At 43.2% G+C, this 27,411-nt stretch overlaps 1 protein-coding gene across 1 annotated transcript in view; it reads right to left on the bottom strand.

Annotated features, from left to right (window-relative positions):
- Nucleotides 1-27,176, bottom strand: part of LOC108804618 (sodium- and chloride-dependent GABA transporter 2-like) — a 32,514-nt gene extending 5,338 nt beyond the window's left edge. The window contains exons 1-9 of the mRNA XM_018576443.1: nucleotides 26,781-27,176; nucleotides 21,896-22,115; nucleotides 11,381-11,515; nucleotides 9,462-9,602; nucleotides 8,559-8,640; nucleotides 7,060-7,192; nucleotides 6,296-6,430; nucleotides 2,722-2,825; nucleotides 994-1,118 (exon numbers count right to left, since the gene is read on the bottom strand). Coding sequence (XP_018431945.1) covers nucleotides 994-1,118; nucleotides 2,722-2,825; nucleotides 6,296-6,430; nucleotides 7,060-7,192; nucleotides 8,559-8,640; nucleotides 9,462-9,602; nucleotides 11,381-11,515; nucleotides 21,896-22,109 — 1,069 coding nt within the window. The 5' untranslated portion in view covers nucleotides 22,110-22,115; nucleotides 26,781-27,176. The remainder of the gene's footprint in view (nucleotides 1-993; nucleotides 1,119-2,721; nucleotides 2,826-6,295; nucleotides 6,431-7,059; nucleotides 7,193-8,558; nucleotides 8,641-9,461; nucleotides 9,603-11,380; nucleotides 11,516-21,895; nucleotides 22,116-26,780) is intronic.
- Nucleotides 27,177-27,411: the final 235 nt, after the last annotated feature.

The raw sequence follows: 27,411 nt of genomic DNA, 5'->3' as shown, positions 1-27,411 counted from the left end.
ATAAAAAATATGTATTTTAAAAAAAGGTGGGGGGGAGAAAGAATAAAAATTAAGACTTGCCCTGAGGTGGGCTTTAGGGACCCTGATCCAAGCCACATGTGATAGCACCTGGGCCTGTGGACTGGCTGCTTAGCACCTGGCCCTCCATTGTGGGAGAAAAGGGGGGAGGGTTTTATTACTAAAATGTGCTAATGTTCTAAAAACTGTCATTGTAATTATATATGAACATTTGTGCAGCCATATATGTTTATTACATATGCAGACTGCTTCCTCCTACAGAATGGTTTCGCCATTCTGTTCCCATGAGCAGGAGGAAGCAGAACTGGAAGTTGTGTTATCAGTATAATGTAAGGCAGTTGACAGGGCAGCAAATGTCAGACCTCAAGTGACCTCTCACTGCTGACCCCAAGGCTCAGACAAAGTAAGCCAAGCGAAAAAAATATTTTATAAGCCACCCTGCATAAGGACCCAAAGTTTAGATTTTTGCATAAGTCTGTTCATAACTTGAATCATAACATGGACCGGACATGGACTGAAATGCTCAAGTGCAGGTGCCAACAAGTTTTAAGAAACTGTACCTGGGGAGCCAATAGGATTCTAGGCCACGGCTGAATATGAGGCCTTGAATCAGTTCAAGTATATATTGAGCTCCTCGCCAAAGTTAACCCCACACTCTGTCATTTAACCATCAAATGCCACCAAAAACTTAAGAAAGAACAATGTAACTGGGAAGGAAGCCTTACAGGGTTATTCACAAAGGGTGAAGAGTTTGGAGAAGACAGGAGAAGTGAACAATCTAGGACAACATTGCTGATTTTGAAAAATTCTCCAATTCGGTTCACTTTCTAGTTCAGCTATGTTGTCCTAGATTGTTCACTTCTCCTGCCTTCTCCAAACTCTTCACCCTTTTGTGAATAACCCTGTTAGAGAAATTGGGTGAGATCAATAAGTGTGTGTATGCTTTGTATGCAGGCTGCAGGATGGCATACTCACCAGACTCCGCCACTTCGGAAATCGGCACTCCTTGCTCTTGTGCCATAAAACCAAGAATGGAGAAGATGGCAAAACCCGCCACAAAACTGGTGCCGCTATTGAGGAAACAAAGAGCGATGCAGTCCCTGTCACAAGAAAAAAAAAATGGAACTGATAAAACTGCTACAATGCAACAAAGCAATAAGCATATCTCTGTTATCTATTCATATGCAGACAGTAGAGGCCAGGCAAGTTAGACCAATGTTTCCAGGCCACATGTGGCCCTATAGCTCCTTCCATGTCGTCAACAGCTGGAGACGCTGCCACATTATAAATAAGTATCAACCGAGAACGTACTGTGCTTGTAAGTAGAAACAGAATTCCTACCTTTCCTGCCACCTACACCACTGGAAGGCATCTCATTGCTGAGGAATCATCTTTCTTTCATTTTCAAATCTTTACTATACAAATTGAGGAGAGTGGCAAATGCTCCAGATTTTGTTGGATGTTGGATGAATAGACCTTGCTCACAGTCTCCACTCTAATTCATCCCAAAGGTGTTCTATCGGGTTGAGGTCAGGACTCTGTGCAGGCCAGTCAAGTTCCTCCACCCCAAACTCGCTCATCCATGTCTTTATGGACCTTGCTTTGTGCACTGGCGCGCAGTGATGTTGGAACAGGAAGGGGCCATCCCCAAACTGTTGCCACAAAGTTGGGAGCATGAAATTGTCCAAAATGTCTTGGTATGCTGATGCCTTAAGAGTTCCCTTCACTGGAACTAAGGGGCCAAGCCCAACCCCTGAGAAACAACCCCACCCCATAATCCCCCCCTCCACCAAACTTTACACTTGGCACAATGCAGTCAGGCAAATATTGTTCTCCTGCCAACCGCCAAACCCAGACACGTCCATCAGATTGCCAGACAGAGAAGCGTGATTGGTCACTCCAGAGAACACGTCTCCATTTCTCTAGAGTCCAGTGGCGGCGTGCTTTACACCATTGCATCCCACGCTTTGCATTGCACTTGGTGAAGTAAGGCTTGGATGCAGCTGCCCGGCTATGGAAACCCATTCCATGAAGCTCTCTACACACTGTTGTTGTGCCAATCTGAAGGCCACACAAAGTTTGTAGGTCTGTAGCTATTGACTCTGCAGACAGTTGGCGACTTCTGCGCACTGTGCCTTTCAGCATGCACTGACCCCGCTCTGTCATTTTACGTGGCCTACCACTTTGTGGCTAAGTTGCTGTTGTTCCCAGTTGCTTCCACTTTGTTATAATACCACTAACAGGTGACCGTGGAATATTTAGCAGCAAGGAAATTTCACGGATGGACTTATTGAACAGGTGGCAACCTATCACGGTACCACGCTTGTAGTCACTGAGCTCCTGAGAGCGACCCATTCTTTCCCAAATGTTTGTAGAAGCGTCTGCATGCCGAGGTGCTTGATTGTATACACCTGTGGTCATGGAGGTGATTGGAAAACCTGAATCCAATGCTTTGGAGGGGTGTCCCAATAATTTTGACAATATAGTGTAAATCTCCAAAGATGATTGAAGGATTTTAACACTTGGCTGAAGATTTCTTGAACAGTGACACTTAGCAAGGGAAAACCTGAACCTGCTTTAAGAGGTCACTTAGCAGGGAACAAGAAAAGTCGGCTGCTGGGCAAGAAAAAATATTCACAGGTAAATTGCCTGGCCCTCTCCTCCTGACATCATGGGGGAAACATGTGTGTCACACGCTGGTACCTGTAGCAGTTGTTGTTGTACTTGTTGTAGCTCCCCAGCGCAGTCAGACACCCCAGGCAGATGGCGTACGAGAAGAAGATTTGGGTCCCTGCGTCCATCCAGACCTGCCGAGGAGAGTCTAGTGAATGGCAAATAAAGGATCGGTTGGTAAAGGAGGCTGGGGGATCCCTGCGCCCCTAAAAACTGTATCAAAATGTCACCGGCACACCGAAGATCCTTTTGGAATCACCAAGTGCTCATTATATTGAACAAGTTGTCAGAATGGATACAAGTGCTTTCGGGCCTCGCAGGGGCCCTTCTTCAGGCTTTGTCAATGCTGAAGCCTGATGAAGGGACCATGCGAGGTCCCAAAAGCGCTTGTATCCAGTCTGACAACTTGTTCAATATAATGAGCACTTGGTGATTCCAAAAGAATCTTCGGTATGCCGGTGACATTTTTCACATTTATCTTATGTATACAGCGGTGCAATCCGCAGTCATCACGAGCACCCTTCCCATGACATGGGATTTCCGGAAGGAGAGCAACAAGAACCTTTCTATTTAAAATTTGTACCAGTCACACAAACAACATTAAGGGGTGACCCAGAATACCCACCTATACTGGCCCACCATCTGTGATAATGGTGGGCCAGTGCAAGCAGCCACTGGCTTTCTGCTGTGGTGGAATCAATGTGTCTATCCTAGCGAGAGTCACACAAAATTACTAAGCGGCATTTAAAGAAATTCTGTGTCCATAAAAAAAAAGCGTTTGGTTATGTGACCCAACACCAAGGGTCTCTGGCTGCTAGGAGCTTTGTGGATGTTTCGGGTCATTAGAGATTGCAGAGAGTTTATCACTTTCTTGCTAAAAAAGGTGTTGTAATACTTGCAGGTATTTATTAGCTCTCACAGAGATCACAGAACTCCCCCTGACAATGTATTCATCCGCTTTTCTATCCAGAAGTTGGGCACCATATTTGTTCAATCATCATCCAGGGACTTCATCCATGTCCTGGACTCAGATACCGGCTCAGAGGTTACGCAAATCCTGGTGCTTGTGCAGTTTATGGCTATGCTAACAAATGTGAGACACAGAACTGCCTCTGCTGCAGTGTCTCACCATATTACTTACAAAGTTGCAATGTTGCAGTCTGATCACTGGGGGAGAGGAGAATAAGAAAATGCTTTCTCCAGCCTGCAGCAGACTGATGACATCATTTCAGCCTAGGCAAGACTGACTGGAACTTAAAAGAGAACTATGGGGTAAGTGTTTTTTTCCATAGTTCTCTTTAGGGTCACGGGAGGACATATATTAACCTCCTCCTGTGACCCAAAGCTCAGTATATCGCGGGCTATTGCCGGCGATATACTGAGAGCGCCGCAGCCGGGACAGATACCGACAATACTGTTGAGATCCACCCAGCTGCGTGAGTGACAGCGGGGTCTGCCTATCTACAGCTGTGCCCGCCCCCTCCCCGTCCATTCCTCCACTCAGTGCTGGAGGATCGGAGAGGGCAGGGGGGAATCTCTGCAGGGAGCCGTGACTGACAGTCACCGCTCACTGCAGGGAGACGATCGGGAAGTGAATAGATCGGCAGTATGTTTCTGCTCGCTTCTCGATCAATAGAGCCAACCTGTGACAGCTTCTTTGTCACAGGCCGGCTCTAACTATGAGGATGAGTGGAAATCACTCTCCTCATAGTTCTCCTTTAATGACTGCTTTTAAATAATGCTGTACAGTATATTATACTGTATATGTCAGGGGTTTATTCATGGATCCATGTAGTGACTGAAAGCTCCACTTTAAGCCGATCATTTTCTCAAGTATATCAAAATAAAATAAATGCAATCAGTGCACAGTTATCTTTTAGAACCTTTTATTACATAAGCTGGCTTATGAAACCGAAGTTGTTTGCATGCCTCGAAGTTAGCCTGTGTGTTTTTGCAGCTTATTTCTTCCTAAGCACAGCTGAGTGTCACACAGAGCAGAACATCTGATAAAACTGGCAGAAGGAAACAGAGTCTGCCCCGGGCCTCTGCTCCTGGCATGGAGAATGTTTTCCAGTACAGACCCCATAAAGCCCAGCCGTCTGTGAACAGCACTATGTGACTGCGTGCTGTGATCAGACTCCGGGGCCCAGCAGGGCTCAGCACAGACGGGTCAACTGCTGCCCTGTGACCGGGGCCCGGAATGTGGCCCTGACCTTTCCTGCATTCCCCACACTTCTAATACCCCCCTAAAGGGGACCTATCTAATTAGGGCACTTTGTGTTTCTGGTTAAAAAAAAACGCCTGTGGATTTATAGTTACCAAATCCCAATAAGATATGAAAGGGAAAGCCATCTATGGCCTTGTGTTTTGATTGTGAAACATTTAGGTATATTTCGTGTAGGGTAATGATAATAGAAAAATCTAACATGGTTTGGCCAATCTAACTTTATTTGTTTTTTTTATACTGTTGTTTTATATCAGCTTTTTTACTATCTATATTCAAGCTTTGCTTTACAGATAAACCTTTAACACAGGACAAAGGATACCCAGAGCATGGTGGGTTATCTAAAGAAACAGCCCATCAAAGCAGTTTGCTTTGTAGGTCACTATGTGTGAATGAAGCCTCATACTGAGCTGTCTGATAAGTGAGGAGTCAGTGTTGTGATGACTTATTGAGCTCTGTAAACATAAACTTGCAGCAATAGGACAGGTAAAAAATGTGTAAGCCCGTACAACTCTTTAAGTCAATTATGTTGCCCTTGAAGTCTCTCTCCTCAGTGTACGAGACACCTTATGAGGAACTGTTGAATTTTCTTCACTCCAATGGAGACAGGTGTCCCTCAATGTAGAGTAAACAGAAACAGGAACCATACCGCACTGCTTACTGGGATTCCCACTTGATGAGGATGGGTGCTCGAAATGACTGCGGATGGCACCGCCACACATGAACAATAGAAAAATTTCACCAGCACACCATAAGTTGAAAAAGCAAAATATTTTATTGCCAATAGCTGTATCTCATTGGCAAGCACTTCGGGGTCTCTAAGCCTGATGAAGGAGACCCTGCAAGGCCCCGAACATGCTTGCCAATGAGATACAGCTATTGGCAATAAAATATTATGCTTTTTCAACTTATGGTGTGCTGGTGACATTTTTCTATTCCTCAATGTAGAGTGACACCATGCATTTTGATAACCCGTCCTGGCCATCCCCCAGTCCACCCTCATGCCCCTTGATTCCTGTGTTGTGACATATCCCTATCTTTCTTGCTTCTTCCTTCTTCTTCATCTCTGTCCTAGTCTTCTCCTCTACTTCTATTTCTATCTCCTTTCCTTTCACAATGCTCCTGTTCCCGATAAGACATGAACCCCTAAATGTGCATATCATAATTGTTGGCACATTCTCCTAATTACCATTTGCTTATTTAGGCCTGCTCACTACCTATAATTTATGCGGATGTTTACATGTTTGTGTTGTTTGACATACTAAAAATTCCAATTAATAAACTGTTATGAAACCAAAAAATGTGTATGCCCGGAGCAGGGCTTTAGGTTAAATAAAAATAATATGAAAATACATTTTATAGTCTTTAGTCTGTAGGTACCTGAGGGTCCTTGAGCCGACCGAGGTCTGGGTATAGGTAGAACTGGATACCCTCCAGGGCCCCCGGAAGTGACACCCCGCGTATAAGTAGGACAACGAGCATCAGGTAAGGGAAGGTGGCCGTGAAATACACAACCTAGGCAAACAGTGACAGCAATATAAGAGCCCCAGAGGTGATAAGAGAACATATACTGTATGAAACAACATGCACCTTATAGGACAAGATGGAAGACAACTTTAAAGGGTAAGTTCACTTTCTCATAAATTGGAAAAAAAGTAACTAACCCACAGCACCCCGACACTTCCCCAAGCCCCAGCTGCACCTACACATCTAAAGCCCCTGCCAGCCGGTCTGTATACTGTGACTTCCCAGCCCTGCACTATGGAATGCTCATACCACTCGCAAAAAGCAAGCGTTTATTGATCAGCATGGCCATGTGACAAGTGCTTCTTACTTCCAAGAACTGGTCCCTGGCTCAGAAGTGATCCTCATCGGTTAGCCTGGTCATCTGACTGTGCTGACCAATGAAAACTCACCATTTGTAAGCATTATGAGCACTCCATAGTGCAGGGCTGGGAAGTCCGGGGTATGTTGTTTGGACCACTACACGAGCTGGCTGGGACTTCAGATATGTAGGTGCAGCGCGGACCGGGGAAGCGGCGAGTGCTATGGGTACGTTCATTTTTCCACAATTTGTGAAATTTGTGCCATTGTGACATGGCCCTTAAGTGTTACTGTAGGGTGAAGCTGGAGACAATACTCACCTTTCCTGTGGATTTCACCCCTTTCCAGATACAGAAGTAGCAGATGATCCAGGCGAGGAGGAGACACAGCGCCAGTTCCCAGCGTAGACCGCCGATGTGTTCAATACCACCTGATATATTCAATACACGCCTCCTATAGACACAAGAGGGATCAGTGAGGAAAGCCGAAACATAACCAGAGACATGAATGAATAGTTATGCAAAGAATGCAGTGGGTATCAGTAAAAACTTTAAGGTACAAGGCTTACATTCTATAAATAAATTCAACTCCATAAAGTGCTGTAAATATTGGCTAAGCCTTCACAAATATTGGCCAACACGTTTTAGAAATAAAACCCCCCGACCAGTGTTTAAAATAAATAAGCAGACTTCAATACTCGGCCGCCTTTCTGGTGCTTCCTCCTCAGCCATTCTTTTAGGTCACTAGATGTCCATGGTCTTCCAGGTTGAAGAACTCCCAGCATTATTCAACCAAGAAGACTGAGGACATGCTGTGAGTGCAGGGTGTCATAGACCCGCCTCTTGTAATGATGTAGAGAGAAGCACTGGTGACATCAGATCAGTGCCACTCTCTACAATATTGAGGACCTGGGAGAAGATCCTAAGAGGAAGAGGACCCTGCGTGTCCTGAAGACATCTGGAAAAGTTATGCATTTTTTGTATATACACAGTAGGAAATGGTTGGAACCCCTGCCAGTTTTCTTTTTTGTTGTTTGCCTCATTGGAGGACATATGACTTAACTTCCTGTTACAGAACCACAACAGGAAATGAAAGGCAATCTCCCCAAAATGAGGGAAAATCCCCATGCCGCCATGTGCCCCCATTGGAAGATTTTCCCCTCACCACATGTACCAGTGGCCACTACCATCTTTTGGATTTCCCATAAGTTTCTATGGTGGTGACAATGGTCATCAAGGAGCAATCTACCCAGAGGCAACACACTGCAATAACAATGTGACAGGGGTTCAGCCATATGATGCATACAAATCCATAAACAGAGGTGACCGATAGTGAAGACTGTATAACAAGCCAAACACAGATCTACAGATATAAAGAGATGACGTTTTAAGCAAATCTTGACGTGTTCCTGCCTCCGCCCACATCCTGCACCCCCATGTTGGCCAAGAGGCCATACAATATTTTTAAGAACCAATAGAGAGTATCAAGAGGCGGAGTTGGGAGACGTCATGCATGCGTTTTAGGGAAGAAGTGGAAATCTGCATATAAATTCAGTTGCCTGAATCTCTGGCTCTACTGATGGTTTTGATATGCCTAAAAATTGACTAAACCCACAACACTGGTGTCATACAGCGTTTTCTAAAGGCAGAGAATAGCAGTGACTTATTTTCTTTCAGACCCAAGCATTCTAAAGAAAATTCCACACGCCCATGTTTGAACAGAGCAGGCCTTCAGCTGTGTGAGTAATCTGAGCCTAACTGAACAGTACACAGTAACTTATTTTGGTAAGCGGTATCGTAGATAGCGTCAGTGCACTTACTCCCAGAACTCAATGACGCTTGATGTTCCGTTTAATGTCATGTTCTGTGTGCTGTTACTCTTGTAAAAATCCAGGCAGTTTTCTAGGAAAAGAGAGAACACATGAGAAGATGGGTGGAAAGGTGAGAAAACAGGAATATGTTTTATCTCAATACAGACAAACTAATTACAGTATTGTGTGCACTACCGGCATGAAATTATGTAATTGTGGTACCATGGAGGAGATATTTCAGGTACAGGGGGAGTCTGGTGATCTAAGTCACTGGCTTCTTATATCTTTTGGGAACTCGAGCAGTGAGCTCTCCGGGCCATAATTTCTGGCTCTGTTCCTGCCAATCTGGGAGTTTCTCACCCCCACCCCCTCCTTGGCCTCCTCCCGTGTCATTTTTCAAAATATAATATAATCTAAGAGTCCAGCAGGAAGGATACTACTAAAGGTGCACACCAGGGGTGCATAGCCAGGAACTCAGTGCGGTAATGTTACACATGTCTGCACACGTGTAACACAGCACATGTGCAGACATAAGAACTCAGCACAGGGATGGTGAGGCACCCATAATGAACACAGCAGATGTGCAGACCCAGAAGCTCAGTGCAAGGATGGTGGGCATAACAGGAGTGCAGACCAGGTACTCAGCAGAGGGATGGCGGAAACTCCTCATAATGGGCACAGTAGGTCTGCAGACCTGGGAACTCAGCACAGGGATGGTGGAAACATCTCATAATGGACACAGAAGGTGTGCAGACCCAGGAACTCAGTGCAGTGATCTCACTAACAGAGTCCCTGAGACAAATAATTAACTGTCAGGTGTTTTAGTCCATAGCAACCACCAAGACCAGTAGTATCCATTTTGGTCGGAACAGCCCTTTAAATTCCAATGTAGATGTGTTTACTATGTCTTACCTGTGTTCCAGGAGTGGTTGCAGGAAGCCCAGGGCAGATCGGAGGTGAAGGAGTTGAAGAGATAGAAGAAGGCCCAGGCCAGGACAACAATGTAATAAAAGTTCAGCAGAATGACAATGACTTGGGATGAGTATCCAATCCCTGGAGACAAAGATATATCACATTATGAGGACTAAAATTCCCTTACTGCGTACCACCTGATTTTTCCTAGAAATAGCTCTGCGTGTCATTAAAGAATCATGCTGGTGTCCAATTTATCCAGTGATCAAGCTTGCCACAGTCAGGAAGGAGCATTTCCTCAGTCTCCCCTTCTCCAGTGATCTGACGGCAACATTGTAACTTTGTAGCAAGTCACAAGGTTAGAGGCTCTTTAAATAGTTTCTTTTAAAAAGTCCTGTGGTGACACAAAGGTTGAAGGAAGGATCCACAGCGTGGTGGGGAATATATGCATTCAACATGCTGAAAAATCTTGCAGAGGCTACAGCCCTGGAACAGAGGGGAGGTAGGAGACATGTCCCGATACTGAGCTGAGTATTAAGGCTCTTCTATTGCAAGGGGTGACATTAGCATTTCCTAGAGATTAACAATGTCTCTTTAAAGAATGAACAATACCACCAAAATATTGTTTTTTTAAGCCCTCATTCACACAAACCAAGTAGGTGCGATTAGGAATTCCTGCGGCAAGAACTAGCGATTTCCTACAGCAGGAATCCCTAATCTGCCATTTACAAACGGGAGCTGTCACCCTGTCACATGTGTACAGGGATAATGGTTGATTCCCAACCTCATGTAATCGTATCATATGGTGTGCCAGTGTTCTGCCGCTTTCATATGCAGCTGCTGTCACCCGATCATTATCATTAACTTTAATGGGTGACAACTGCTGCTCGTGAAGGGAAGATTTGTAATTCTTGCGGCAGGAAATCGCATGTTCCTGCCGCAGGAATTCAGAATCACACCTACTTGGAAGGTGCGAAAAAAGGGCTTAATCTCACGATTCCATAAATATCCACATACTGTACATACATTTATATTTTTAACACCCGATAGGCAAAACTGGGATGAGATGCCTAAACAGGCTGTAAAGGTACACATAAGATAATTACCGCATCAATCTGACCAAGAACAGTGGTTGTAAGTGGTTGTAATCCATAGATTACCCCTAAGCAGATACTCCAATGACTGACCAATCTTGGAAAGAAGAAGCAATTGCATTAGTGTGCATGTTTATACCCTGTATAGACACCCCTAATACTATCCTTGGGAACAATGGCATATCCGGGGGAACAATGGCCATCCCAGCTGTCTGCATGTTTTTGACCCCATCGTTCTGGCAAACCAGCGTTTCTCAACCTTTTTTCAGCCACAGCACCGTTTAAAATTTGAAAAATTTCAACGTACCCTAGTCTAAATTTTAAAAACCGTAAATGTGAAAATAAAAATAAAATTATGTGTGGTCCCTCCAGAAGCCTTACCTGACCCTTGTCTGAGATAGGGGTTTGGTATGGATTTTAAGGGTGGACCCCACGCACAAACACAAAATAAAGTGTGCTTCCCCCATCAGATCAGGAGCCCCTCACATCAGGGTCCTTCTTTACATCAGAAGCCCCCATTCAAATTTGGAGTCCCCTTCACATCAGAAGTCCCCTTCACATGAAAGTCCCCCTCTTTCACATCAAAGTCCTCTGCTTTCACATCTAGAGCCCCCGCCTTCACATCAGGGTCATGACGCTATGTACAAATTTCGAGGCACACCTGAGCAAGCCAAAAGGTACACCAGGGTACCTCGTCACCCTAGTTGAGAAAGGCTGCATAAATAATCACGTATTGACCACCTTCTTGGGTAAAAAAAAAAAGAACGGAGACTGTTACAGAAAAAACTGGTGACATCTATGTGGCCCTTCATTATATAGACTGACCTTCGAAGAGGGGGCAGATTCTTCTCCAGGCAGTAACGCCCCCCTGGCTGGTGTATTGGCCCAGCGCTGTCTCTAGGAAGAAAACCGGAATCCCGCAGGTGAAGAGGAAGATCAGGTATGGGATGAAGAAGGCTCCTACATGGATACAAGACAAAACCGTGAGCTTCATGTGGCTCAGAACCCCACTGCATAGGTAGCGATACTTTAAAACAATTGGCAGGGACTAAAACCAGCCATACAATGGCAGATTTTCATATGAGTGTAGTTATGAAAAGTTTCATCAGAGAATTGGATAAGGCCATCAATGAATGTTGTTTGAAATTTCATTTGATTTTAATATACAATTTTAGAATGAATAGAGTTTCCCAAACAAAAGCCACATTCACTGTTAGGATGTTGTTTGTTCAAGAAAAACATTTCCATTGTGCACCTTTGATTTTTTTCATCACTACGGTCGAAAACGTTTGTCGGTTAACTAATAGCAACATTTACCAACCGAGCTTTAGCCTTTTAATTGATGCCTGTGGGGGAAAATCTTTCCAACAGGGACACAAACAAGAGCTGGGCTTTAGTGCCCCATTCTCATTTGCAAATGGGGCCGATCATATGAGTCCTATGCGATCAGCTACAGGCAGGAGGCACTGTACAATACAATGACAGCTGTCACCACCAGCAGCTGTTTGCAGGCCGTTCGCAAGTAATCACACATGGTGCTATGATTACCTGCACATAATCGCACCTGGATGCAGACTGTTATACCAAAGAAAAACTACTAGTATAGTATTATTATGATGAGGTTTTAGCTTGTTTACAAGTTTAATCTGTCATTATATATAGACATGATCTTGAAGAAATCCCCATTGGACAGCAGACCAAAATCTACCCATATATGAGGTGCTGAAACAACCAGGGGATGGTGCCATGGCGAAACCGAAGAAATATGTCGCCAGCACAAAAATCTTTTTTTGGAAATCCACCATTAAAAACGTATAATCAGCATGTCAAAAAGACATCCATATATACGCTTAAACCACCAATTAAAAACTACATTTACCTTTGGGACCATATTTCATGTTACACTCATATTCAGAGTATAACATGAAACATGGTCACATCGCAACACTCCCATCCTCAACTGCGACGAGGTCACCGCACTTGGAGTCCATTTATTCGTCCTCCCGTCCATGTTACTGAGGTATCGACATGGATGGGAGGGAAAGTCTGCAGGAACCAGATCTACTGATTGCAGTTGTAATTCTTTACTGGCTCCAATGCATGAAATGCATCATAATAATAAATGCAAATTTTTTCTTTTATGAAGGGTGCATTTATTATTATTTAGCAGAAAAAGTGGACTTTACCTTTAAAATGATAACTACAGTACATATTTCCTTCTATTGGCTACCTCCATCTATTGGATATAATGTATTATTTTTACACTACATTCAAACTGGGAAAAATATATTAAGAACATAAATTGTTGGCATTATTTGTCAAAAACAACCATTTACAGATATTTGTAGAGCAAAGGGCTCTGCTAATTGTTTATAAATAGACCGCTATAAGTCACCATTGAGCCATTTACTGAAAGACGTTTATTATATGACAGGGTCTCTTTAATGTTTTTGATTTGATTTTTACATGTTTGCCCCTTTGTTTTTGTTATTGTAAGTCATATGGAGATTTGTAAATGAGTAACCATTTACAAATCTCTATAAGTCACCATTGAGCCATTTTCATTTTTGTATTTTTGAAGTGCAGTTAACCTTTAAATCCAGGACATTTACAAAGTGAAGGATAAAACTATTGTCCTAAAATTGTAATACACTTAGAAAATGATAAGCTATTATTACTTGTTCACTTAAAGTCATTCAATATCCAATGTTTTGATGAGTCTTATGAAAGCTCAGACCATGTCTGACTAGACACAATCCTGAGTGACGGGGTCAAGTCCTGACGCTACAAAGGAGACTATATAAAACTGACTCAAAGAAAAGGCAAAATCTGCTTAATGTACAACATTCCATGTGTAGATCATGCTACATAAGGTCACGAGGCCTCAACTGACCGGCTTATTAACTGGGTTTGAAAACAGAGAGTTTAACCGCAACCAGAAATGATTAAAACCTCATTAGAGGTTGATTTATTTTTAAAGAAAACTTGTAGAAGAAATTTGTGGCATGCTGGTCGCGGACAAAAGCAAGACACAACCTAAAGCTGAACTCCGGGACAAAACATTTATTTTAGGAACAGCACATGTTAAGCATGTTATGCTTAATAGTAAGTATAGTAGGTGCGGATGACTGCTGCTTAGTATAAAAAGTATACCTTGCTACAAGATGGCTCTGTGACTCCATGGATTTAACCCGTGCTGTGCCTAAGATTGCTGCCCAGTGACCCCATGGATTTAACCCTTTCTTTGCCTAAGATTGCTGCCCTGTGACCCAATGTACTTAACCCTTTCTGTGCCTAAGATTGCTGCCCTGTGACCCCATGGACATAGCCCTTGCTGTGCCTAAGATTGCTGCCCTGTGACTCCATGGACATAGCCCTTGCTGTGCCTAAGATTGCTGCCCTGTGACCCCATGGACATAGCCCTTGCTGTGCCTAAAATTGCTGCCCTGTGACTCCATGGGCATAGCCCTTGCTGTTCCTAAGATTGCTGAGAGTGGAGTTGACCTGTGCTGTGTCCAAGATTGCTGTCTTGTGAACCTGGACTCTACCGTTGCCGTACCTTATTACTGTTTACCCCTTTGCTGTGCTCATATTGCTGCCCTGTGAATCTGGACTCCATCCCTGCTGTACCTTATCGTTGTGTATCCCTTAATAAAGAATCCCTTGGCCAAGGGTCCCAAAGACCACTCTCGATCTCCATGTGTGTTCTGTTCAACCCACCCCTCCATCACAGGCTGCTACCCAGTGATTATTATTTCTGGTGCTGCAGGGATAAAAAGCTCTGGCTGCAACAGTGAATGGATCCAGTCGCATTCTCATCCCCTTGTCTCTACTCGCCCATTCACACAAAGCCTTGTTTTTTCTTCTGTGAATGGAGGAGGGACAGGTATGACATGATCTGAATAAAACTACAAGTGGCTGCTAGTTCTCAATGGAACACAAAGTGCAGTGATATAATTGCACTTGTATTCCATACATTCTTTCTCCCTTCCCTCCTTCCTAACAGGTGCAATGCTCTGGCTCCTGCAGATTCTTCCTCCAGTCTCTGTCTGTACTGAGGTATGGACATTCAGTAACATGGATGGGAGGGAGAATCTGCAGGAGCCACAGCATTGCACCCATGCTCCAATGATTGCAGTTGCAATGCTTTACGGGCGCCAATGCAGAAAGATTGTCATTGTTCTATGCATGATGGGGTATTCGAGCGGAAATCGAATGACGGTTCGATGAGGGCACGAAAGAAGTCGGACGACAATCGATAGGTGTATGGCCAGCTTTACCCTCTTCACTGACACTGACTGAATAACATCCACAGACACAGCACAGTGGTTACACTCAGACTTTAGACTTGTCAGTAATTGCTCTGCTGGTCCAAACATTCCCTCCTCCTGAGATAATGCAGCCAATAGCATGGGGGGAGGAAACTGGTCAATCTCAGTCTTAATTCTGCTTCTTGGAAGAAGAAAGACCCGTTTCTTGGAACTTAAAGGTTTTCTTGCACTTGTGACCTAAATAAGGACTCGGACCTGGCACAGTGCCATATCTGTGCCCTCTATGTTGCAATAAAACTACTAATCCAGAGGGACACCTTTAAAAAATTTGAGTCAATATGGCAACCGTGGAACAACTTTATATGAACACCCGGAACTCACAGGATACAGAACGGAATAGCCATATGTTAATGTTACCTAATAAGCAATGGAAGGGATATATTACCACGATAGGATAGAATAGGAATATTCAGAGTTTTAAAAATTAAAGGTCAAGGCACTCTCAAGGGACCTATGATAGGAGTGCATGGGATGCCTAGCCTCTCCCCATCTTGAATACACATGTGACATGTACTGTATAGTTCGACTTTTTCTGCTGAGCTATCATTGTCACCAATTTAGTGTTACAAAATAAATTCTTAGAGAGTCCACCAACCATTTTGTTCTCCGACTGACCAATGACACTCATCAATTGTTTTCTTTCATTGACCAATAACATCGGGCATTTTTTTCTCTCTCTGACCAATAACTCCAGATATTCTTTCTCTCTCTGACCAATGATGTCACTGATTTTTTTTCTCCCACTGATTCCTAATACTGTGACATTTTCTCCGCTTCCATCTTGGGGCGCTATGTTACATAATCCTAACAGGTGCACTTTGCATGCTGTGATCTGACACTGTGGGGTTGATATATGGTATATGGCATTAGTGGAAATATGCTTTTAGAGACTTGCATGCCGCTATAAGAGCGGCGTGTATCCTATGGCGCATGCTACATGACGCGCACGTACGTAAATACATAAAAACGCGCCATAACGGCGTGAAAATGTGACACGTTGCTCGTGTTTGGTTGATAAATACGTTTTGCTGTGTAAAAATGCACACGCACATGGTGCGTGTGTGTGTTTAGGTTAGTAAATCACCCCCTGTGAGTGTAACGATCCCTACACAGATACCTACTATTGGCTCCATTGCACTCCCCTGAGTATGGACATCATCTAAATGGGGCTTGTATGGTAATCCTGTGTTTGGAAGCTCAGTTTTTGGCAGGTCAGTTGTCCCAAAGTTATCCCCAGTGTGCTAGGCACTAAGATTGTTAACCTGCAGGGGGGGGGGGCAGGGACTAAAAACATTTTTTTTTTTTAAGTGCTCTGTAAAGTGCCATGTAATATGTTGTCACTATATAAATAGGGGTAATATATAAAATGCTTCCAGTGGAAATTGAAGTTGATTTATTTTAATAGGGATCGTATGTATTTCATGGAACTGAAACAGTTAAAGAAAACATACAATGTAGATGACGGTTTAAAACAACCTGAATTATAAGTATGAGTGCTCTTTGGGTGGGATTCAACATGCATGGTTGGGTAGGGTGTTTACTTTTAAGAATATTGTTGTGTGAAGGGCACAGATTGATAATTTGTGGATTGTTAAACTGTAGGGGTTTAGGGTTTAGTTTATGTATACAGGGTGACTCCAGAGTTCAGGAGTCTGGTAGACATGTGCGATTCGTTTCGTTACGAATCGAAATTCGTACGAATTTTCCTGAAATTCGTAAATTCGGAAGCATCCGAAATCCGAATTGCAGTTTCCGAATTATATCCGAAATACGAAATTCCGTTAAATTCCGTTCGGATCCGAATTTCTTTGAAACAGGAACTAATATTACCCCTGTAAATGAGGTTGAACAACATGACAAGATTTTTTTTTAAATCCGAAATACGGATCCGCTGCTGCTGAGAGTTGCATTACAATACACGCAGGAAATATGAAATTCCGTTAACGGAATTTCGTTCCGTTACGAACATTCGTTATATTGAAGTTAAAAAGCAAAATACCTTTGTTAATATATTGGAGTTGATGGTAGTTTTTTTTTTAAATACGAAATACGAAATTCGGATCCGGAATCCGTTAACGGAATTCGTATTTCGGATTTTAAAAAAACACTACCACATCGACTCCAATATTAACAAAGGTATTTTTGCTTTTTAACTTCATCATAACGAATGTTCGTAAAGTTACGAAAATGTGCCGAAACTAAGTACCTGCGTGGCCAGGTACTCTTCTGTAGGTGTGTGCTTGCGCCATCTCCTGGTTAAAATAGTGCATTGCAGTGAAGGCACAGTGTAACACAACAGCAGGGAGAATAAATTGTGTTTGGTGCAAAAAGGCATCACTGAGCAAAGAAAGTTGATTGTCTCAAAGTAGGAACCATGAAAAATATATCAGACCAAACAGCTCTCATGGTAACAGGGCCAGTAATGTGGATCTCCCATTAAACACCCAATGGGTACGCTTTCACGGGCAGGGCCCTCCTTACCATCTTGTCTTGATTTGTATTGTAACTGTAATGTCTTCCTTATATTGTAAAGCGCTGCACAAACTGTTGGCACTATATAAATCCTGTAAATTAATATTAATAATAATACTAATAATAATAGAGACTTCATGACTTGACACAATGGTGTCAGATCTACATTAATGTCAAAAGGTTCAATTCTCTAACCTATAACACATGTAATATTTGCCATAATGATTGTTATTTTCAGTCATGTGAAAATAACTATATTTTTTAACTTCCTATAATAAGGTGACAGCGCTGTCTGTTCTGCAGTGAAATCTCTCAGCAGCATTGCCACCATGTTGACAGAGTAGTCTATGGGCTTTAAGAGCCAAACAAATTAGAGTCCAACTAAAGCTAACACAATTGAAAGTAGTTACAGCAAAAAAAAATTTTTATGGTTTAAACCATAGGAATAAAAGATGAACATTGTAAGCACCCACCCACGACAGTATTATATGCTTCGTCCCAACCCCTGTAACTGTTACATTTGCTGGACAGCTCGGCCTGTTACAGGACGTAAAATAATAATGCATCTACTGGCGGGATAAGCAGGTAATAGTAACATATTGCAGGGCGGACCCAGAAAAAAAACAAAGATTAGTTGCAGTCCTTCGGAATCAGGGACAGGTAGTTAGTATTCTATCCAACTGACTCCAGCGCTAAAGTCAGGTACTGTGAGTAATGTACCCGAATGACAGTATGATGGTAAATGTACGAGCAAAGGTTATGCTATATGTAGTTCAAGGAAACTCAACTTACATAGATTACAACCGAGGTCACTGACCCTGGTCACTCATGAAACTAAGCAGTCAGTGTGACCATTGCCATTCATTCTTTGCCAGTGGGTTAGTATTGGTAGAGTAAAACTTATTCCTATCCTTTTTTTAAGGGGATTTATTTAATGTTATACTTTTTTCCCTATTTATGCTTAGTATTAAAAAAAATGGTTATAAAACTCATTTTAATCAAGTAAATATGAAATATTACATTTTAATAATTAATATTCAGCACCTGCAGCTAAGAGGCATTGAGCTCCAAGCCTAAGCAGAGGCTTTTTCCAGCTGTTTCTGTAAAACAGACCTAAAAGAAATGAGAGCTCATTTTTACAAAGACTGCAGAGTGACTCAAATGGAGAGTCCCACCACTTTGTCTCTCTTAGCAGAGGCAGACCAGTTATACACACTGCTGCCAACACTGGCCAGGGAAAAAGGAAAAACACTTATTCACTGCACATTGACTGACAGCTAGATGGAAGTGAGCCGTGTCCATCCTGAAGTGACAGCGCTCCATCCTCAGCCCCCCTCCAGCTGATCACTAGGGTGATCAGCTGATCACTCCAGTGTTTGTAAGTAACTGGGGACACAGTGCTTTACATCACTTCCTGTTCATTCATGAGTTTCTCAATGGGTGGAAGAACTCACTACAGCTACATCCCCCCGGTTGTTACGCCACTGCTACCCATTGATAACTGGATGATAGTAAATATTTTACTATCACCAGTTTGTGAATGAATGGGAAACCTTTGTCCTGAGTGCTCTCTATTCATTTAGAACAGAGTCTGCAGAAAAAGAGATTGAGGACTCAATTTATTCTTCTATTTCATAAGGGACTTGAAATTAGACCCAAGAATTTTCCCCAAACCCCCCCCCAGTAAAAAATAAAAATAATAATAATAAATAACACCCCCCCCCCCACACAGACACACACACACAAATTATTAGACATGTACAAAGACTAAACATTTGTTTCGTACGAAATGAACGGAAACTAAATATGTTTTCATTAGTTTTGTTAAACAAAACACATTTTTTTAAAATTTTGGATTTGGCCACCAGCGCATTCGTGCCGCCATCCTGAAGGCGGGGCACATAACGCCACGTGTGCGCGACGTTGGGTGACATCACATGTCTGTTGGGGGGAACAATTTTCTGTTCTTACCTCAGGCGCAAAAAGAGCTAGCTACGGCTCTGGGCAAAGCAACACATTATACTCCTTTCTTGTAGTATTTTCTACAACTTAGAATGTATAATTCTACAATTTCAATGCCATGGCTTGATTCTGTCCCTCCGGAATTGCGGACCCAGACATACACCAAGTTTGCCTGATCAGCAAACACAGTTCTACCTAGAAATGGCCACCTGAGTAATATTTCCAGGGGGGCCCCTTTTGCTTCCTCACATTGTGCTCTGTTTGCTTCGGCCGAGAATGTCTTATTTGCTCAGTAATCAATGCAAATCCTACAAAAATCCAGAGAAAATGAGCTAAAGAAAATTCCAGGAGAGATTATCTTTACAGGCTCAGTTTTTATCTAGACCAAACATAAGCCGAACCTTCCTTTTACCTGAGTTATCATCTCTCAGACACAGACCGCGCTCTTTGGCCTCAGTCACATTACTGGGAAGGAGTGATAATGTTACAGCTTATGAAAATAAGTGTGATGTTAATGGTGCAGTGCACCGGGTTAATGGCTTCATATTCCTATCTGCACTGTAAATGGAAGCAAGTACATGTCTGTTTGGTAAGATGAATAAAAAACACTAAAGTGGATCTAAATGAAAAGGATTTACTTTGCCTCCCTGCACACCATTGCTTGTGTTTGTGCTCTTGTTAAACCTGCATTAATGTGTGCACAATAAATATAAATTATGTGCAGATTGTGTACATTATCCAGGGAGAGTGATTGATTCCTAACTGCATGTAATCCTTTCTCATATGATTGCATGTGGTGTGCAGGCATTTACATGCAGCGGATGTCACCTGATCATTAACTCAAATGGGTGACAGTTGCCGCTTGTAACATGTGCAGACATTAACACTGGTACCATATATAGTCGCGGCCCCCACGGGACTAAAAAATTTGTCCAGTGGCCCCTGAGTAAATTGAGTTTGAGACCCCTGCCTTGAACTTTTAAACTTTGCCAATGGAAGACCAAATTTTCTACATTCCAGTAAGGTGTCCTTGGGGATGGGCTTTGAGTGAGGAGAAGGCCGCAGGGCAGGGGTCTCAAAGTACCGGCCCGCGGCCCACCCCCGGCCCGCGAGCCGGTACTATCTGGCCCACAGTGAATATGAGTTATATAATGTAAGATGGTTTCGGAATACACTGTTCTTGCACTTTTTTTCTTTCAAATCATGTAGTGGCCTGCTGCAAACAAAACGTAGTTACAAGAACAGATGCTTAGTAACAAGATGATGCTCCACTTTGTATTTGATCCCGTTCAAATTCAGGATTGGTATTTCTCTTTTGTCCTCGACTCACTATATATTAAAGTGGAACCTTACATTAAAAAAGTGCGACCAGGCGGGCTTTTTATTGCAAAAGAGATATACTCTCACCTGCCTTTTTGTCTTCTTATGGACAATGTATACCGCATGTGCAGCTCAGTGTACAATTTCGACATATACTGGGATATATGAACTCCCATGGATGCACGGGAGCAATGTCATCACAGAACAGCCAATGGCTTAAGATTCCAAACCCAGAACACTAGGGTAAAAGATCTCAGTGCCGACGAGGGAGCCCACAGACGTCACATCGCTGGAGAAGAGGTGAGTATGTTTCACTTTAAAGCAACCCCTTCAATCACCGCTCCAGAGGTGAACTTCTGAGCCATCCTTTTCTCGGCAATAGCATAAATCGCAGTAGTTTCTATCCAGGGCATGAGATAAAACAGACAGCCATTTCCCCCCTCCTCTCCATAGTTTACTTGTTTCTCTCCACCACTCTCCATACAGCACACACGATTCTGGGCTCTGGGCAGGAGGAGGATGGCTGTCTGCTTTATCTCATGATCTGGACAGAAGCTACTGGGAATAATGGTGGGATTGGAACCCCCCAGCCCCCCCTCCAAGAATCAATAATATTTTGACCTCTGGAGTATCTCCCCTCCAGCAATGCAAAATCTGTGGGCTCACTTGTCAGCACTGATATCTTCACTTCTGCTCTTCTTCCAGGTTCGGGATCTTTGGACATCTTGATTGGTCATGCCGGGGTGACATTGCACGCTCATTCATCCTGGCATGTTGAAATTGTACACTGAGCTGTGCATATGGCATACAGTAATTGAAGGTTTTGAGAGAAATATAAAGCATTTGCTTTGGACTAATGGTATTTGCATTGGCTGTAACTCCCCCATAGGAACACCAATAATTTAGGCTTCAGCCTGGGGTGGAGCTACAGCCGGCACTGACAGAAATAAAAATGTAATTTTATCTTGTGTGCCTTTTTCTCTTTGACTTTTGTCCACCCTTAGGGTGGTCTTTATAAATAAAGTATTTATTTTGTTTGAAAACCACTGCACAGATTTGAATGGGACCAAGTGTAATGGGCACTGGATCCCCTGGGGGGTTTTAATAGGCTTCTTCATCTTCTGACGATACTCCTTCTTTATTAAAACCCTCTCAACAAATCTTTACATAAATTCACTAGAACTGTGAAACTTGAACTTGCAGAATTAAAATCAAACCCTTAGTAGCAGCAAACCTGAACCTCATCCCTACCTACCTCCTCCATTCTTGTAGCACAGGTACGGAAACCTCCATACATTCCCCAATCCAATAATCTCTCCGGCCACTGACAAGACAAACTCCATCTTGTTTTTCCATTGTCCTCTCTCTGTCATGTGTTGCTCGTTCTCCTCCTGAGGATCCTTCTCCATCAACGGTTGAGCTGGAAAGGGTTCCCCATTCCCCACGGCTCCTGGGACCTTGTTGTCCATGATGCCTGGAAGAGAGAGAAATACAATTGTGAATTGTTACTTCAATGGTCCCCCGGTGTGACCTCTCCCCCTTTGGTTATAACCACTTGTACCAAAATCAAAGAAAGAATGGGGTTTTAATGAGAGGTATAACACCAACGCTTGTTCTATTTGGTATAAAAAGTATTTATTTTACACATAATAAATATAAAAACATGTATACAAATTGATTTAATTCGACCTAGATCAAATACATTGTGGGCAGGAACATAAAACCATATTCGTCCTAAATCTCCATATATTCAATTCAATTTCATATTGCTTAATCAAATACATTCAAGTGGGAGATCCATATGTCCAGTCCCTACGCGTTTCGCACGTTGCTTCTTCAGGAGATCATGGATTAGTCACCCAATGAGATGTTTGGATATAGACAGGGTTCCCTAGATCGAGTGTAGACGGGGATTGAAATCCCGACGTAACCACTACGTCCAGAGGTCAGTCTGGGGGCCCTGGAGAAGGGACTCCAGGGATGGATGAAGATAAAGGGTCGCCTGTGCTATCAGTTCAAGTAAAGGAGATCCAAAGGCCGATGGAACACAAGATGCGTTAAGTTCCTCCACTTGTACAGCCCTCTATATTCTTTTTACCTCTCGCTTGTGTAGCACTGCAACTCCGTCCTCTCTCCTCGCCTGGAAGAGAGAGAACAGATGTGGTCTGTGGTGCCATCTTGGTGTAATCAGGAAGTGTTAACGGATTAGATTAAAGATTGAGACCCAGAGCTTCCCAGATGGTCTGAACAGTGTGAAAGTCCTTGTATCCATTGCCCTTATCAGCGATTAGACAACTGAGACTACCTAATGGTAATATCGTCTCCCAAACACACATATTGTCAGTCTGTTACAAATATTGCTTTAGTATTCACGCAATACAAGCAGATTAGGATCTGCATTAGGATTTTTCTATTTCATTCCTGGTTACAAACCAATGACATAAACTTTGTTATATCTAAACACTTATTGAATGACATTTTGTTTCCTCTGCACAGGGTATCATGTGTATCACTGTGACAGGGTGACAATGGAGGAGCACAATTAAGAGACAGGGGCAGAGCATTGTTACCCTATAGCAGGAAGTGCCTAAACAATGACCTTCATGGCAGGATCAGCTGCTTGTGCATTTAATGGTATCATAGAGTGCTCCAGTCCTTGGGGTTCTGAGTTACTTTTAGGTCCCAATCACATTTGCTGCGTGCACATTTGCATGCATTTATACAATGCACAAAAAGTAGGGATGCACAGATACTTTTCGAGTACCAGTGCAGATACTTGGCATTTTCATGAGAACTACCAAGGTTGCAGCGATTGCATCTGGGACCTGGCTCTGGCACTCCACCACTGTCCTGAAATCATTAGTCTGTATTGTTTTAGAAAAACTGTCACATGACAATAAACAAAAATGTATCAGTACTCATACTTGTAAGTACTCGGCAAGTACCAGTACTCATACTCGCAAAACTGGTATCTGTGCATCCCTTTATTTATATTTATAAAAACAAAATCGTACAATAAAACAGAGATGTACAAATCCCAGGAGCTCCGTGTGCTCCTTACAAATGACAGCTGCCTCCTAATTTTTGAATTTTTCTCTAGTCTAGTCTTGGAGCTCAAAAGTATCGGTACATGTAATGGTACTTGTACCGAGTACTGTACTTGGTATCTGTGCAACCCTAACAAAAAGCATGTGATGTTACTTGTTAATGGCACCCCAAACGTGGCAGGCAAAATGTGCATCTTGGGGTACATATTACCACATGAGAAACCCACAGTCAAATAAACATGTGAAGATTGCAACTCAAATTGCTGCATGAGCTTCTTTGCCGCTTTTGTCATGCGCAGGGCAGCCCATTGAAATGAATGGGCGGCCCTATGCTCATGCGGAGCACAATGCACAAAAACATGTCACATGTTCACGCGTGGGGTCTTACAGGAGAACTATGAGGTGAGTGATTTTCACATACCGTCGCTCGCTCACTTCTTGATCATGTCCCTGCAGAGAGCCATGACTGTCACTCATGGCTCCCTGCAGGGATTCCCTCCCCGCTCCGATCCTCCAGCGCTGACTGGCAGAACGACGGGGGAGGGTGCGGGTACAGCTGGCTCTGCCTCTAGATAGGTAGAGCCAGCTGTCAATCATGCAGCTGAGTGGATCTCAACAGTAATGTCAGGATCCGTCCCGGCTGCGGCTGTCTCAGTATACTGCGAGCTGTAGCTCACTATATACTGAGCTTTGGGTCACGGCAGGACCTCCGGTGACCCTTAAGAGAACTATGGGGAAAAACACTTACCCCATAGTTCTCCTTTAAGGTGTGCTGTTCCATTATCTTTACTGCTCTGGTTTTTACCTACAGCTGGTATGAAATGATACATATAATGCAGCATTGTCACCCTGTGGACAGGGTAGTCTTAGAGGGACACATAGTTTTAAATGGACATAAAGCCTTTCGAAACCCAAAATCTAATATATTGCAGATGGCTGGACCTTGCATGTGGCGGCTGCATTCATTTTCTTTTTTAGGCTCTTTCCCTTTATATTCAACTAATGATTCTTCTAGTAACACATATCCACTTACACAATGTATATTTTGTCAATAGAGGAGCAGTGTTGTCATCCTAGGACAGGGCTACAGAACACCTCCTGCTCTCCTTTCATTCTAAATTCATTTCATTCATTCTAAAATCTTTCACGAGTCATTCCTAACAAAATCATTTCTTCCCAACAATGGGGGGAGGGTTGTAGTTCTCCTGTCCTAGGGTGACAACATTAACACACTGCACTTCATCAATAGAGGAGCAGTGTTGTCATCCTAGGACAGGGCTACAGAACACCTCCTCCTCTCCTTTCATTCTAAATTAATTTAATTCATTCTAAAATCTTTCACGAGTCATTCCTAATGGTACAATTTCTTCCCATCATTGAGGGGAGGGTTGTAGTTCCCAAAGAGAACTGGGCAGAGCTGATAACAGTACTAGAGTTAAGGCTGCAGATAAGACCGTCAATTCTGGATTTCACTGGATTTCTGGCAGATATTTTCTGCACTCATCTAAAAGGTAAAACAAAATGCCTTCAACTGTATTTTGAACAGACCAAGAGGGGGCAAATAATAAAAGTTCTTTGCTAGATCCTCCCGGCGAGACTAGGGTGCCATTGGAAAATAATGGCACCCACAGCGCGATCTGTGCACACCTGGGCGACTCCTGACCGCGCGGTTTGGGGTGCACGATTGCCGCACTGGTGGGGTGTCACCTAGGTGTGCACCGGCCTTCAAAGACAAACAAATCAAAGACTAACACCAGCTCACACTTTTTAAGCAGTTGCAGGAACAGTTCTTTTCTTTTGGAATGAAGGTATAAGTACAAAGCTGACTGTTGTATGAACTGATGGCAGATACGTGATTTGTCCCAACCCCTGTAACTGTCACTTTTTCTGGTACAGGAAGCAGACTAATGACAGATCTACTGGCAGGATCAACAGGTGAGAAAACAACTGCTGTGTTATCGCTACTGACAGACTGCATCATATATGCCATTTTGCCCAGAGTTCCACTGCGCTGCAAGTAAAACAGGATTGCATCTTTTTGTTTAAAAAACATTATTTTCTTTACCACGTTCATGGTTTCTATTCCCGTCTTGTGCCTATCCTCCTTGTATTATCTTCCTGTGTATGTATGCACATTGGTGGCTGAATGTCACAATTTTGCTGCAGTAGCTATGGCAGAACATGCCAGTGCACTGTGTTGGCGGCGATGGCTTCTAGAACAACTTGTGAGGGTTCTGGAAAGTGTGACAACCTAGCAGAGAAACAGAGTAAGCGTTGTCACCTGAGGAAAGTGCTTGTGGATATATTGGGTAGGATAATCAGGTGTGATTGAATTTAAAGCTGGATATACAGTGAAGGGAATTTATCAAAACTGGAGTAGAAGAAACCTGGAGCAGCTGTGCATGGCAACCAATCAGCGTCTATCTTTCATTTCCAAATCCTAACTGAACAAACTGAAGAGAGAAGCTGATTGGTTGCCTCGGCAACTGCTCCAAATTATGTATGCTCCAGCTTTGATAAATTCCCCCCACATATATAAAGACTTAACTTGTTGTGCAACAACATCATCAGTTTAAAACTTTTATATATTTAAAGCAAAGTTTTTGTGCCTGGAGTTCAGCTTTAATGTGCCCATAACCTTTTTATTTTAGCTTTGAATAGAGTGGAGAAGGGTTGATTTTTTTTCTGGCTATCCCAGGCTCCATTAACAGATTTCTCCTTCCTCTTATGGTGACAACAGTTTCACCAAACAGCAAACGAAAGGAACTTTCTAATAGCAACACAGACACGAATAAAAAGGATTTTCTTCAGTAGAGTAGGGAAACGCTAGAACCCCTCAGCTTGTCATTGCTTTATGCGACTCTGTTGCAGATTTTGCTTCTCTTCCTTGTAAAATTGTAGTCACCAGGACAGGAAGTAAGGGGAAATCTCTCTAACAGAGCCCCAGATAGCAGTAAAAAAAAAAACTGACAGTGTTTCTAATATTTCCCCCACTCCATCCAAAACTAGAAAAAAAAAGTTTGCTTGGACATACACTTTAAGTGCTCTGGTGTAGATAGGCTTTAGGATTAAAGAAATTCAAAAGCTATACCTTTTTTGGGGTGCCAGAAGCGGATACGTGTGCAGCAGTGAGGTACCTTTCGGGGTGCCCGCGACCGTTTACCAGGCACGGCGGTGTGAGGGGTACGTCCTGGGTAAATCCAGAAAAAGGGGTCCCGGTCAGGTCAGTCAGGAGAGCATAGTGAAGGCAAAGAGGGCACGGCTGTGGCACCCACCAGCTCCACTCTCCCTAAACGCCAGGCTACAAATCCCTAAGCTGGAGATATTTAAAGGACGAAGGAGTAATTGTAAACTTCTCCGCCCTTTCACATTCCAGGGTCCAGCAGAGAGAGCAGAGGGGTCACAGGGCAGCTGGAGGAGCCGGCTCTGTCCTACAGGGGCAACAGGACAAACACAAATGGGAATCACTTAGTTATTTAACCCCCTGGCTGTCCGCAGATGTTGCCCAATCGCTGCCTAGTGCAGTATAGGTCTTCCGACCAATCAGAGCTTCACGTTATATCTTCCCATTACTTTCCTGCAAGCCCAGATATTTCATTTAATACTTTACCAGGTAACTCAGACACATTTCACATCATGTAGCTGGTCACTCCTAGACAAGATAACATGATTCCATTTAGTCTGAAGAGCTCATTATATTCTGCTTCCATAACCTCAGCACAGG

The sequence above is a fragment of the Nanorana parkeri genome, unplaced genomic scaffold (assembly GCF_000935625.1).
Source record: "Nanorana parkeri isolate BGI_ZX_2015 unplaced genomic scaffold, ASM93562v1 scaffold67, whole genome shotgun sequence".
NCBI classification, from domain to species: Eukaryota; Metazoa; Chordata; class Amphibia; order Anura; family Dicroglossidae; genus Nanorana; species Nanorana parkeri.
The sequence above is the reverse complement of the archived record's forward strand: the minus strand, read 5'-3'. Positions and strand labels throughout refer to the sequence as shown.